Here is a 14,176-nt window from a genome sequence, read left to right as displayed (position 1 = left end):
AGAGAGCTTATCCAATCCTAAACCCCGAATGAATTGCCTAAGGGTCTATGGAGTCATTTCAGTGTATTCTGTATGAGATCCTCTAACTGCTGTGGGATTGATAGGGCATTATATGCCTAGGAAAGCTCTACTAGAGCAGAGCTGGTGAGTAAACAATTAATGTACATAATTGTTTTAATCTGTTTTTTAAAAGTATTTGCATCTCATCTCTTTCCCAGTTTAATCCTCTCTCTCATTTTGAAAGGTTTTATTAAAGTATCAGTGATCTTTTTGTCTTAAATAAGTTCTGTTAGAAATTTGCTCTTGGACACCCATGTTTTTGGAACTTCCCAGCTACAGAAGTTTAGGATTAATCTTCCACATTTCTGCCACAAATAAATCTTGCCACGTACTTGGCAATTACTATGAAATTATGTGGGTGTTGATAAAAGACTCCCTCCTATACCCCCATCAGAGAATGTCAGCTAGTCAAATTAAGGTCACTTTCTGAGCCTCCCCAAATAGTTGTAAGAAAGGGAAGTTATTAAAACACTGGTGTTCCTATAATCAGTGATTTTTGTTACGATGAGTTGTTTTCAAACACACTTCATCATGGACTACAGAGGAATGACATGAGGGGGGAAGAGACTGAAATATAATAGTAGAAGGTGCAAGTGACTAACTCTACATTGCATTTTAAAGCAAAAGAAGTCTCCATGTGTAAGTGTGTATTTGTACTTTGGCTTTTAATATAAATGGGAGGGGATGGTTTCTGAGTGGTGATGTCAGATAAGAAGTGGCTGAGAGAAAAAGCTGAGAAACTGAGGTTCCCTAGTGCTTACTCGTGGCCTTATGATCACCATTGATCATTAAGCAGCTTTAGGATTACCACTAATGGATATCTGTTCTAAATGTTACTGAATTGGTTTTGAGCATGTTCCATGGCAAACACATCAGGTTTCTGTATCAGAAAGCAGTCATCTACTGCCCACCTTGATTCTCCAACAATAGCCTGGAAAGCAGTTTGAAGCATATCTGTTGAAACAGTCCCTCCACCATGACTCATCTAGTCCTTATTCTCAGACACATAAATAGAGGAAAGAGCATTTACTGAGCATTCAGATAATATTATTGTTTTCATGGGACAACTGGATTTTTAAACCATTCATAACATTAGGCTCTCAACTGTCCATTGATTTTGCTCAGAAAATGAAAACATGCAAATCCTAAAATTGTATTTTGCATCTTAGATGGAGTTTGCACTCCTTTTTTTTTTCTTCATCATCTTGTATGCACTCTGTTCTTTGTTCCACATGGCTCTTCTACTTCTCTCTCCTGTCTTCCTTTTGTTTCTTTCCTCTTTCAAGGTCCTAATGGTTTGGGTTATTTTCTGTGAAGCCCCAGTTATTAACTCCTCTGATTCCAATTCTACCCTGCTTCAGAGGCCAGAGCTCTTACACTACTCCTCAGCAAATCTCATTCCTTATCTTCAGATGGCATACCCAACCGGTAAAACCCCAGACTTGCAGCATTTTTAGAGTTCCCTTCCTGTTTTGTGTCCATCTGAAGTCACTGCCTCTCTCAGGCTGTTCCCCGGACAGGGGGAGTCCCCTGCTGCCCTCACCCCTGAGCTGTTCTACGCAAAACAGGGAGCCCTGCTCACACAAACTGGTACAGTGGCAGGACAGTAAGCTGCAGCAGCAGGGCTCGGGAGCTGAACATAGGAACAAGTGTCTGATCACAACTAAAGACTGATTCTCACATCCAGATTTAAGCTCCACCAGGTAGGCATGCTATCAAACAAAGGAAGTAGAAAAACCACTTCCTTAGTCTGATGGATGATTTCTATTTTTGCCTTGTAAAATACTCATTCACATGTTGCCTTTTAGATGAATGAAAATCATGTTAGAGCAGTGTGGATTGACCTTTCTCTTTGACCTCCCCTTTCTCTTTGTCCTCAGGGTGCATCAATCCTCAGAATGATTCAAGACTGGATTACACCAGAGTTCTTCCAGAAAGGCTGTCAGGTAAAGGTGGCATCAAAACCTGCCAGACACACAGCCCATCTTTATGTGACAGTAGCAAAGCCATTATTCAAAACATGAATATCAGAGGTCCTGGTATTGGTAGCAAAAGTACATAGTGGATTTCAATACTGAGTGGACAACATAGAGGGGAAGAAGTTCCATGCTCCCACAGAAGCAGGAATGTGAACTGGATAAAGATTTGATAGCCAGACAGTGAGGACCTAAATTCCTGACAGCTTTTAGTGGAAAAACCTCCTCTACCCCACTGCTATCCTGTTGTCAACTGGGATCCCCTCATTCTGCTGTAAAGTGTGTCTGTGGCTTCCTATGGCCACGATCCTCCAACCCACACGAGGCTGATGTGTAGGGACACTCTTCGAGGCATCAGCTCATCCGTGCCCTGAGGCAGGGACACCCAGCCCTAAAAAGTGAAGGTAATAGGGAGAAGAAAAGAGGTACATTGCACAGTTCATAGTCCTTTCTTGTGGAGGAAAAACGTGGTGCTACAAGGTGACAAAATGGGAGAAAGGAGCCGACCTACAAGGAGAAAACTTGTCTGTCCTTTATTCTGAACAGACATTGGTAACAAGCGTTACAGTGCAGGCTTACCACATTTGTTCTTACTTCCCTCTCTCATGAAGAGCACATTTATGGGCTGTTACAAGATAGCTGTATTTTCCTGTACTCCCCTTTTCACTTAATCAGAACAGTTACCCAAGATGGGAAAATACAGCCACCTTGTCTCCAAGAGCCTAACCCTTTCCTTCTGCTCAGAGCCTTCAGGAGCGCTAAGGTAGGCAGCGGCCAACAGCGAAACAAACAGCACCATCTACTGACTGAACACCGCCGGGAGCAGGTGACAGGCTAGGAAAACGCCCGCCAAGCAGCCAGGGAAGGCGCAGGATAGGAATAAGGTTTAGGCATTGCGAACTCTTTGCTGACCACCATTACTCGGTGTAACAATCGTTTTGATCAAAACGTAGAGGTCACTAGATTTCCTGCTTCCACTCTGAGTCCACAGGTAGCGAAATCTCATTAAAAATCTTCTTCCTGCTAAACAGCCTCTTATATTAGTCAGAAATTTGCAGCAGGGTATAGTGGTGTCCATTTAAACAAAACCCAAAAAAATCTTCAAACACAATTTTATTTCCTACTAACAAGTCACTCTGGAAAACGCTGACTTTTGGTGTTATGGGATGCATTGGACAGCAAAGGAATTTCATCAGCTGAATACTGATCCATTCAATTTCCCACTCACAGAACTACCACCCATGTGTGGACACTCTGTGCAACTGAGAGGTGCTCTCTGTATCCCTGTACAACTGAATATGTATATTGTTTTCATAGGCAAACAAGAAACACTGGTAGTATTTTCACAGTCTTCCATCTCTCTCTAGGCATATTTGAAGAAACACCATTTCCAGAATGCCAAGACACAACAATTCTGGGAAGCTCTGGAAGAGGTGTGTTTTGCATCCACCCAAACCCTTGCTGATAAATGTTTCATATCTCACCCACTAATTTCAGTTTCTCAAAGTTTTAATATTCTGTAGCTCTTCTGTAAATGAGAGATCACAAGCTAGGCAGCCTCCCAGTATATTTCTCTTTTGTTTTCTTTCTTTCTTTCTTGCTTGCTTGCTTGCTTGCTTTTGCATAAGGCTGTGGGAGTGGAGTAGGAACCAAGAAAGGAGGCCTTGCTAACAAACACCCTGCTGCTGAAACATTCCCCCTGAAACTTAAACTCATTCCACGGGTGAAACACCTCTCATCCACCATCATGCACCCCATACTGTCTCTTTTCTCTCTCCAGATTCAGGTGTTGGAAAACTATCAGTAGCATCAATTCACAAGTAATTTTGGTGCTTATATCCCTCTCTAGCTTCTGAGTCCCAGTTGGGTCATCATCTGTGCCACCATTTTCTGATCTTTCCTGTTCCTTGAGTCTGGACTATTTATTTCCATCTATCTCATTAGCCCCCATTATGCTGGCATACTGCCAGGTTCTTCCCTGGCATTTTTTCCTTTTCTTCCAACCCTGTGGACATGCACACAGACTAAATTGTGCTTTTGCTTTTTAGTTCCAGTCTTCTCCTTGGTCCCAGACTTCTTCCTACTCAGCAGAACTTCCTGCTTTCTCTCTCCAGTGCTTTGCATCTTCACATCATCTTCCTCATCTGTAAAAAGTCACTAGAAGTGACTCTAGCTCACTTCTCTCACAGGTGGCATCCTCGGGAGGTAGTGACAGCTTTCTTCAGCTCCAGTTCCTAGGGCAGATGTTCAGGGTTCACAGAATGAATCAAATTTTACATTGGTGCAGCTGCTGGTGGTTAATACTGGCTCTTTCTTCACACTCAAAACAGGACACACTGCAAGGAGGCTTCTGCCTTTAAAAATCCCACTGTGTCCTTTCTGTCTTGTTCAGTTTTTCTGTCAGAAGAAAATTGAGAGATCTTTGAGCATGCAAGGGGCCTCAAAGGTTCCTCAGTATTTCTTGTCCATACTACTGGCCAGTCTCTTGCCTACACATTTCTCATTTCTTCTGTGGGTGTTCAAGATTCCAAATAATTTCTTTCTTCAATGACAGGTACCATAAAAGGATTTAATTGAGGATTTTTTTGTCCTGAACATGCTCTTTCCTCTGCCCCTTTCTGCTTTTCTTTCTCTTAATACCAGAGAGACTTTCTTTCCTCTTAGGACTGAGTTTCCATTTTCACTACAACCTTCTTCCATTATTCACAGGCAAGTAACAAACCTGTGAAGGAAGTCATGGACACCTGGACTAGGCAGATGGGCTACCCTGTTTTGGAGATGGGAAATAATTCAGTATTCACACAGAAACGTTTTCTTTTGGATCCCAGTGCAAATGCTTCTCATCCTCCTTCTGATCTTGGGTAAGTTCCTACTGCAGATGTTGATTCATACCAGGTAGAAACTAAGTAAAATGTACCTCATTAAATGCATTTACAAAAATAAGTTTAAAAAACCAAACCAAAACGAAAAAAACCCAAATAAACAAAAACAAACAAACAAACAAAAAAACCCCAATGATAACAACAACAAAAAACTACCCACAAATAAACAAACAAAACCCAAAAACATATATGGGTTTTCTCTTGGGAAACACAGTACCTGTCTAAATTCCATCATAGTAAGCTCCATAAAACAAGTAAAACCAGAAGTGTATAAATCTGTTAAGATATTTTGTTTAGGAGATACAAAATATTTAATCTTTCTTCCTGGAGGTAGGAGGAGATACCATAACCTTAATTTTTTTTTATTTTCTGGAAGTTAGTGACCATTTACTTAACCTAGGGTTATAAAGATGACATCTATTTCCCATCGCATTTGTCACCAAGGAGAAATCTCCTTGGGAGAAAGTATAATATACTAATATGAAGAGCAGCTGACCGCTCAAAAGGGCTTGATCATTTTAGCAGCCCTATGCAGGTGGCTGACGTTACACTCGCAGCATGCTCTGCTGTCCCACATCCCTGATTGCCTGGTCACAGTCTTGGTCAGCCTGTGCTGTGGCTCCATTCCTGCCCAAATTTCTCATCTTTGTCCTGGGCATGCCCTGGAGTGAGGAAACTACCCAATAAAGATATACAAGGAGCTGAGGAACAAGAGGTAAGGTCGTATTTGCCTCCCAGTGCTTTTTAATGAAGGAATTAGGATTGTCTTGGAGAAGAAAAATAGGCTGGAAAAGGCAAGAAGCCCTCTTAACTGCATCACAGTTGTTGCTTAAACTCTTTCCTTTTTTCCATCTGCAAAAAAATTTCTGTAATACTTAACCATTTATTTCAAGTCAGCATTGCAAAGATTAGTGTCTGCACAAAGCATCAACATCAACCTTGACACCACTTATTAACATAAAATCATCTTTTACTAAATCAATTGCTTTGTATCCTGCTAGAATATTGCCTGACATTATTTAGTATGTATATGTTCATAAGCACAAGTCAGCTTCAAAAAACAAGATGTAAGCATTAAAATAAACAAAGAAACAAAGACATATTGGAAGGGTTTTTTTTACTATTTGGCTTCAAATGTAATTTGACTTTCTTTCCCATTAAATAATTTCAGTTACAAATGGAATATACCAGTCAAATTTAAGCATGGTGATTCATCATATTATGATTTCTACAATGCATCAGATTCTACAGGTAAATGTATTCTCTTTTAAGGATAATGAATGGATGAAAGTTTTCCATATATTTTACAAAAAACAGAGCACAGAATGAACTTTCATACTTTGCAGTTTTCAGGTCCAGGAGGTAGCACACAGCTTGGTTATTCCAGTTACTAGTAATTTCAGTGATAAGATTACTATTTCCCCTGTACAAACAAGATGTCAATTTAGACTCAGTTTCAGTATAGTGCTTAAGCATCTTAAATACAGTCCTATTCAAGGAAACATCTATGCATACTCTTAATTATAATGCACTAAAATCAATTTGGCTTAGATATGGCCATTGTCCAGTCCAGGAAAAGAGGAGAAGTGGGAGGCTGGTGAATGCTTTTGTGGCATGGTAAACTGGCAACTTGAGTTAAATTAAAGAAAAAGAACTACAAATGATTAATCACCTTTTCTTATGCTGATTTCTGAACTGAGAAAATTCCTACATGGTTCTTTTTGATTATTGTTCTATTATGCAGTCAAATCTGAATTTCTTCTATTACACCTCCAGTGGACAAAATTGTGGGGAAAAATTACTTTTTTCAGATTTTTTCAGATTTTAAATTATATCCCATTGAATGTCAAAAATATTACAATTGGCTTATCTTTTCTTGTACTTGTTTGTTACTTTCTTAAAATGCAATTTGTCTTTTGTTCTGGGGTGGGTTTTTTTTTAAATGGTTGCTTTTAGTATCCACACAAAAACAAACAAAAAATATCTTACGTTATGATACAAGTCAGAAGTTAACACAAAGAAATTTTCTTTCTCTGATTTCCACATGATCTGAGGGCTGCAAGGGGCTATTAACTTCACAAATCATGCAAAGTCTTGATTAGGTGCTTACTTCTACATTCACAAAATTTCTATCTTGCAGGGCAAACAGCAACTGTGGGGAAAAATCTCTTTAGAAATACTTTGTATGTAACATCCAAACAGAAACATGCTTTTAACTACAGCCACCCTCAAAACAGAGATTCAAGACCATTGTTTTCAATATGAAATAGAAAAATTTTCATAAGTAGCATCACTAATTGGACCAGGCCAAGCTTCTGAGAAAGAAAAATTTTCAAGTATTCATTTTAAATGGGAAAATCCCTAAACATGAGTGCTTGCATGAAGTGTCAGCCTATTTTGTAAATCTTTTAGCAACAGTTACAAAAATAGAATCAAAGAAGAGTAAGGAAAGAAAAGTTAAATTTAGTTGAAACAAACTGGAAAATGAAACTAATGAAGGATAAAATATGAGAACTTTAATAGTGCACACGAGGATGAAAAATGTTTAAAATTATATATTTGCAAGAACTGCTTCTTTGCAATTTTTTACTTCTTACAATGATACTAAATCTCACCATCCTCATCCTACTCAGAATGACCTCCATTTCAAATTTAACAAACTAGCTACCCCAAATAATTACTGCAATTCATTTGTGTAAGACAAGTGCTGGCATTCATCAAAATCTGTAATAACTCATCTTTACTGAGAGCTATTTAGAAGTAAATAAAGAAATAAATTAAATTAAGGGTTGGACCTTATTTTGATATCCATTAAAATCAAATAAAATGTTTGGAGTCCAGGAATCTCCAGTGAGTTCTGCATCATATAAGGTGCACAAACTGATGACTGTTTGTTTTGTAGGAATTCAAATACCATCTTCTACTGATACTTTTGTGAATGTTAATCCAGACCACATTGGATTCTTCCGGGTAAATTATGATAGTCAAAACTGGGCCAGTTTAAGCAATCTTCTGCTCCAAAACCACACAGTGAGTGTTGTAATGTCTAACTTGTCTGGTGGGTCTCTTATAAGAGGTCTGTAAGGCTGGGGTTTTTCTGCAAATAATCTGTATATTCTTGATCCCTCTTTTCCTCTTTTCATACAGATGTTTTCACCTGCTGATCGCGCAGGGATTTTGGATGACGCTTTTTCTTTAGCAAGGTAAACTAATTCTCTACAGAGATTTCAACACAAATGTTTCACTTTCTGTTGCCTAATAATTAGGATTCAGGCAACCCAGGTGGTTGAAAGAAATTTTCTGACTTTGGTATGAGCTTTAATTCTTTGTTGCTTTATCTTGTGGGTGCAAGGGGGTGCATTTAAGTAAGAATTGCAACTTGCATTACCATTGCAATCACGAGAAATGCTCCCCCTCAGTACCGTGGCAAGAAAAAAGCAGGCTTCAGTTGCACAGGTCTTAGAAAGGGGTGTTTTCTCCATATAATTAACAATAATGGAAGCACTCCAGAAGAGGTTAGGTATCCAGAAAAGCAGAGGTGTGCCTACAATGCATACCAAGGCATTGAGTAGCTACCACCTCAGCTAGTAGTTTGCTTAGAAACTTGATTGGAAGCTTCTAGATCTTGAAGCCAGCCATGCTGACACAGATAAATTTTAAGCAATCTGTAACAGGCTCTAAGTCTCCTCAGCCTTTCAGGATGTCACCAACCAGCAATTCCTTTCTTATTTTGTTATATTAATGTCAATCAGTTAAAGGCTGCCCACTTCTAGGCATACTGGGCTGCTGCACAATGCTAGCAGTCTTCTCACAATGGCACAACTCCTATGGTTAGGCATTGATCAACAGTGATCCTTGGTTATCTCTTTGGAAAACACCTTCCAAGTTACATTCCAGACAACTTTCTCCCTCACAAACTTTACTATTTCAGGCCTTCTAAAGTAAATAGTAAATCTAATATCTTTGGAGAAGCAAGATTTCAAATTCATTAAAATAACAGAAGTTATGTTTTCTCCTTCCACAGACCTGGACTTGTGAATTACGCTGTTCCCCTGGAACTCACAAAATACCTAGGAAAGGAAACAGATTATTTGCCTTGGAATAGAGCTATATCAGCTGTAACGTACCTTGCAAACATGCTTGAAGATGATAAAACTCTCTATCCCCTGTTTCAGGTGATGAAGCAAAATAAAACCCAACCCAGCTTGGGACCACTGAATCTGATAATTCAGAATCTCTCACAAGAATAATACTGAATTTCAAGTGATTTTCAGTGTTGCTGAACTATTACATTTACTTTTCATTATTGTTCTCTTAAAAAAACCCCTCTAAACAGTGCTTCATAGTGGTATCTGAATTACTTGAATTCTGCATTCAGGACCATGCACTTGGAGAAAAGACATTATGCCTAATTATTCTTATAATCTGTCACCATAAGGCATGTTACAGGTATTTATTAGTCAAGGCTGTCCTGCATTCAATAATAGGGCAGCAAAATCTCAAACACCTGTCCTCAGCACAAAGGATGGCTATATCTCTATGTGGCAGTGAGTAGGTTTGTTAGTTGACCTAAAATACTGAACATGATTTAATGGTTACTAAAGTAGGTATGTCCTGGACTATCATCTCTGGAAAGCAGTTGTGGCAGTGTGTCCTTACTGTACCCCAGCCGTCATCTGGGAACACAGACAAGGCTGGAGAGCACCAGGTTGGCTTTGTCCTGTCTGCACATCAGTATTGCAAGCTTTCAGACTTGGCATGCTGTGGGGATGTGGAAAGATTGTGTGTGTGCCTGTTCATGTTACTTTTCATTCAAGAGATGCTAGTTCTGAAAAAAAATTAAGGAGAACAAACGATGAAATTAAATATATTATTATTTAAAGAAATCTACACATGTAACCAACATCCTTTTTCTACTTCAGAAATATTTTCGCAATCTGGTAAAACCAACTGTGGATGAACTGGGCTGGGAGGATTCTGGAGACCATTTGCAGAGGTGGGACAATCTTTATTTTTTCCTTCTCATGTTATTGATGCATTCAAACAATAGTTAGCAGTAGGAAAATATCTCTCTCACTCTCTCTCTCTTTCCAAGGCTTCTTCGTGCATCTGTTCTAGACTTTGCCTGCAGTATGAATGACCCAGAATCTTTGAACAGTGCTTCTCATCTCTTCAATCGCTGGTTACAAGGAGAAACGTGAGTGCTCACATCTTTTGTGGTTTGTGAAGAACACAGCGTGTGACTGGGTACCACTGATCTCAAGTAGGAAAGGGGGAAGAATATTTAAGTTCTGTTTCTTTATTTTAGTATTCCTGCAAATCTCCGACTTATAGTATATCGCTATGGGATGCAGAACTCAGGCAATGAGACATCATGGAATCACATGTTTGACAAATACCAAGAAACTTCATTAGCCCAAGAAAAAGAAAAGTTGCTATATGGCCTGGCATCAGTGAGGAACATCACCCTTTTGGACAGGTGATTTAAACACACACAGATTTCTCTTTTCCTACAGAAGCAACTGTTTGCTGTTTGCTCTTTCCCCTCTTCCTCTCTTCAGTGCTGTCATTTTGGTCAGATTACAGCATGAGGAATGCAATACATTTTCAAGACCAGTTATCTAACATGCCCCACTGAGATTGTACTATGGCAGGGGAAAAGCCTTGTTCTTTTAGCAGAAATGTATTGAAGACATGGTAGTTGCTGCACACAATCAACAACCTTCAGCTCTTCCAACAGTGTGTGCACCCTGTGCAATTTTAGTTGCTTAATAGTTAATTATCGGGAGTAAATTAGTCATCCATTTCCTCTTTATCAGTGAAGAGAGGCCAGACCTACAAAGCACTGCTTATCCCAGACCAGGAAAGGAGCTTAAAATCAATGGAAAGAATTGCTTTTGGGTGTTGTCAGTCACTCTCCATTAGCTCCAGTTTGCTTAGCCTAGATGTCTACTTTCTAACTAGCTAAAATTAGGCAAACAACCTTGAGCAATTGTTATTAACAGTCCTATGAAGGCATCCACGTGAACTTGCAATGCTCCCTGAGGTGCTGTGCAAAAGTGCTCAAGCTAGAACCAAAAATGTTGAATTCATGCTGCCATGGCAATGATGAGGAGTCTGGATACTGCCCCAGAGTCATCCAGCAGACTGTCTGACTTGGCAAGTATCTCACCAGGCTGTCGTCCTGCATAGGCACATTGGCTACTTTAGGCTTATCTGATAACTTTGCATGTTGCTGTATCATGTAGCACTCATGCAAGCAAACACCTACACCAGGGCCATTCACCACTGTATCAGAGCCCTATCTAAATACCATAACATGGAGCAGGCTCTGCTTGAAAGAGTTCCAAGTTTAAAGGAGGTGAAACACGGAAGTATAGGAGATTCAAAAAGATTCAGAAAGAGTAAATAAAAGATTTAGATTAATTGAAATAACAGTAGGAAGCAGCTGGATTCCTAAATTTTTGTGACCGCAACAGCCTTAATCTAAAGCCATTAAATAGCTGATTTAGACATGATGATTAAGACATGAATTAAGACATGAATTAATTAGCTAGATCAGACTATATTTGCAGAAAATAAAAAATTCCTCCTAAAACAGGGAAAGCTTTTCTCTCAATTTACTATTAAAATAGCAAACAAGGAGGGAAGAGCAAACAGATTGAACAAAATGTCCATTACATATAGGGAAAAAGAAGACAATCCTTAATCCCAACACACAACAGCTTGAAAGGGTGTTCTTTTGCAGCTGCTGCTGTGAATCCATGACCATGCTACTCATCTCCCTGCAAACATGTGTGCTTCACCCTGTCAGTCAAAACCATCTGTGCCATAACTGGAAGTATAGCTGCAGCACTTGCAGGCATGCTCTGCCCAAATGAATTTTAATTTTGTATGGAAAAAAATTTCCAAACAAACAGCACAGATGTCAATGTGAGCAAGCCACCTGTGCATGTATTCATGGTCCCTATAAAATCTTTAAAGTCTGGACTACTACTTTTTTTGGTGCTTGGCTTAACAGGCTGAACTACTAACTGATCCAGTCTTGTTTTCTCTACTGCATTAAAATATAGGAATAATAATGGGGTCTAGCTATTTTCAAATAGAGACATATTCTCTACCTACTTTGCTAAAGATTCCTAACTAAGATTTCTTTCAATATAATTATCTCTTGACACAAGTTACATTTTAGATCCGTGTACTTTACCTTTAAAATGCTGTAGGAAAAAAAATAATATTCCTGTTTGGAAATGGTTCTCATTGAATCCTATGGCATTTCCCGTAGATATCTGAAATATATTTACAACACCAGCCTCATCAAAAGCCAAGATGTGTTCACGGTCCTGAGATACATCTCATATAACACCTATGGGAAAACAATGGCCTGGGACTGGATACGACTGAACTGGCAGTACTTAGTTGACAGGTACTTTAATGAACTCATGGGAAACTACATCCACCTGTAAATCTTGTTGCATGCCATGTTTTTCTGTGTTTTCATTGTACAGTTATAATCACTGACCCTTGCAAAATGAAAACTGAAAGCTTATTCAACACAATTATATCCATTTGCTGTGGAAAAATTATTTTGTTGCTAACTTGAAAACCATTCTTTCCCTAAATGATCGCTACCAGTAAATGGTCATCAAGGAAAGAAAGTTTTACCAAGGCCACAGAAATCTGGTTATTGCATGGAAATTAGTGAATCAAGTCTCCACTCTTGCGACTGATTTCATACCAAGAAGACAGAGTATAAAATGGGGGGGCTTTTTTAAATTTTACTCCAATGGTAACAGCAAGCAGCAGACATACAGATGAGCAGTGGAAGTAATCCCAAACCTTTTCACTTTTCTCCTCAATATTTGGGTAACTTATCTCTCCTTTCCATCTCCTTTTGGTGAGGGCACAGAAAGAAAGCACACCTGCAAGCCCAGAGCTGTGATCTGGACAGTTTTTGTATTGCTGAGCAGCAATATTCCTCACTTCCAGCCTGAGACAAGCAGTAATTACTTTAAAAAAATTATTCCACCATAAGAGATCACTCCATTAGTAAACATATTTAAGAACAGCTCAGATATTATGTAGGAGTGCTATTTTTCAACTATTTCAAAAAATGCTGGAATTTGGGTGTACCTGCTTTATTGTAATACAATTAGAAGTTTACACTTCAGATAATTATGGTTTTGCATCAAACATAATTTATTAAATTGTTTTTCTAGATTCACTATAAATGACAGATATCTTGGTCGAATAGTAACTATTGCCCAAACCTTCAACACTGAGCTCCAGCTTTGGCAGGTATGATGACATCAATTCTCTTGAATTTAAGTCAATATATTTCACTATCTTCTGGACAGGAAAATTATTTTTTTGTCCTCTGAATACTTAAAGCAGCAGGAGTAAACTGTAAAACTATTCCAATGCTACTAGCATGAGCTTATAGATCTCTCCCAGTCAGAATTACCCCTGACTGTGTCTTTGTAAAAAGCTGCTTGCCCAATAGCAACATTATTTACTTCACATCAATTATTTTCTCTTTTCCAGGTGGAAAATTTCTTTGAAAAATATCCTAATGCTGGGGCAGGAGAAATACCCAGGAGTCAGACACTGGAGCAAGTGAAGAGCAACATCGAATGGCTGAAAGAAAATAAGGAGGAAATACTATCATGGCTGGAAATCACAGCAGGGCCTCAAAGTCTTACTTTGTGAAAAAGATCAGGCACTCAGATCTTCAAAGATGTTTACCAATGTGGATTTCTCACCTAGGTATCTTACTAAGACCTAATATTTTTTTCTACAAACACTCAGGAGACCACTGCCAGAGCAATGTTGGTGTAGTTGCTTAGCAAGGATAGCTTGAGAGCTGAATTTGACTGAACAAACAGGACAAAGGTTTAAAGTCATTCAAAGCAGAAGTGATGGCAGAACTGGTGTCCTTGCTGATCACTCTGGACTCACTCCTTATGCACACCACTCTGCAAAGCTACTTCTTGGTTTGCACAGAAGTATGTCTAGTATACTCAGGGATTCCTTTCCAAGTGCACCTCATAGGAGCTTCCTCCTGAAGGAAAGGGAATTAAACGGTAGTTTTGACATTGTCTGAAAATCATCTCCTATATTCATAGCTGTAAAAATTCTATGTCTGGGATTTGGGTTTGCTTTCTGATACTACAGAAAGGCCAGTTAAGCTTTCCTCTTAATTGATTTTTGAAGTTTAACTACTAGTTCACAAGGGATCAATATTATCAACTTCTTTTT

The 14,176-nt window shown here is 38.9% G+C and overlaps 1 protein-coding gene across 1 annotated transcript in view; it reads left to right on the top strand.

The window, feature by feature from the left end:
- Positions 1–13,627, top strand: part of ENPEP (glutamyl aminopeptidase) — a 33,197-nt gene extending 19,570 nt beyond the window's left edge. Inside the window, exons 8-20 of the mRNA XM_054633821.2 lie at positions 1,941–2,006; positions 3,404–3,469; positions 4,746–4,897; positions 6,090–6,169; positions 7,821–7,948; positions 8,066–8,121; positions 8,943–9,093; positions 9,841–9,914; positions 10,014–10,115; positions 10,227–10,397; positions 12,204–12,344; positions 13,138–13,216; positions 13,463–13,627. Coding sequence (XP_054489796.2) covers positions 1,941–2,006; positions 3,404–3,469; positions 4,746–4,897; positions 6,090–6,169; positions 7,821–7,948; positions 8,066–8,121; positions 8,943–9,093; positions 9,841–9,914; positions 10,014–10,115; positions 10,227–10,397; positions 12,204–12,344; positions 13,138–13,216; positions 13,463–13,627 — 1,431 coding nt within the window. The remainder of the gene's footprint in view (positions 1–1,940; positions 2,007–3,403; positions 3,470–4,745; positions 4,898–6,089; positions 6,170–7,820; positions 7,949–8,065; positions 8,122–8,942; positions 9,094–9,840; positions 9,915–10,013; positions 10,116–10,226; positions 10,398–12,203; positions 12,345–13,137; positions 13,217–13,462) is intronic.
- The last annotated feature ends 549 nt before the right edge of the window (positions 13,628–14,176 follow it).

The sequence above is a fragment of the Agelaius phoeniceus genome, chromosome 4, assembly GCF_051311805.1.
Source record: "Agelaius phoeniceus isolate bAgePho1 chromosome 4, bAgePho1.hap1, whole genome shotgun sequence".
In the NCBI taxonomy this organism is placed as follows: Eukaryota; Metazoa; Chordata; class Aves; order Passeriformes; family Icteridae; genus Agelaius; species Agelaius phoeniceus.
This window is presented reverse-complemented; position numbering and strand designations above follow the sequence as displayed.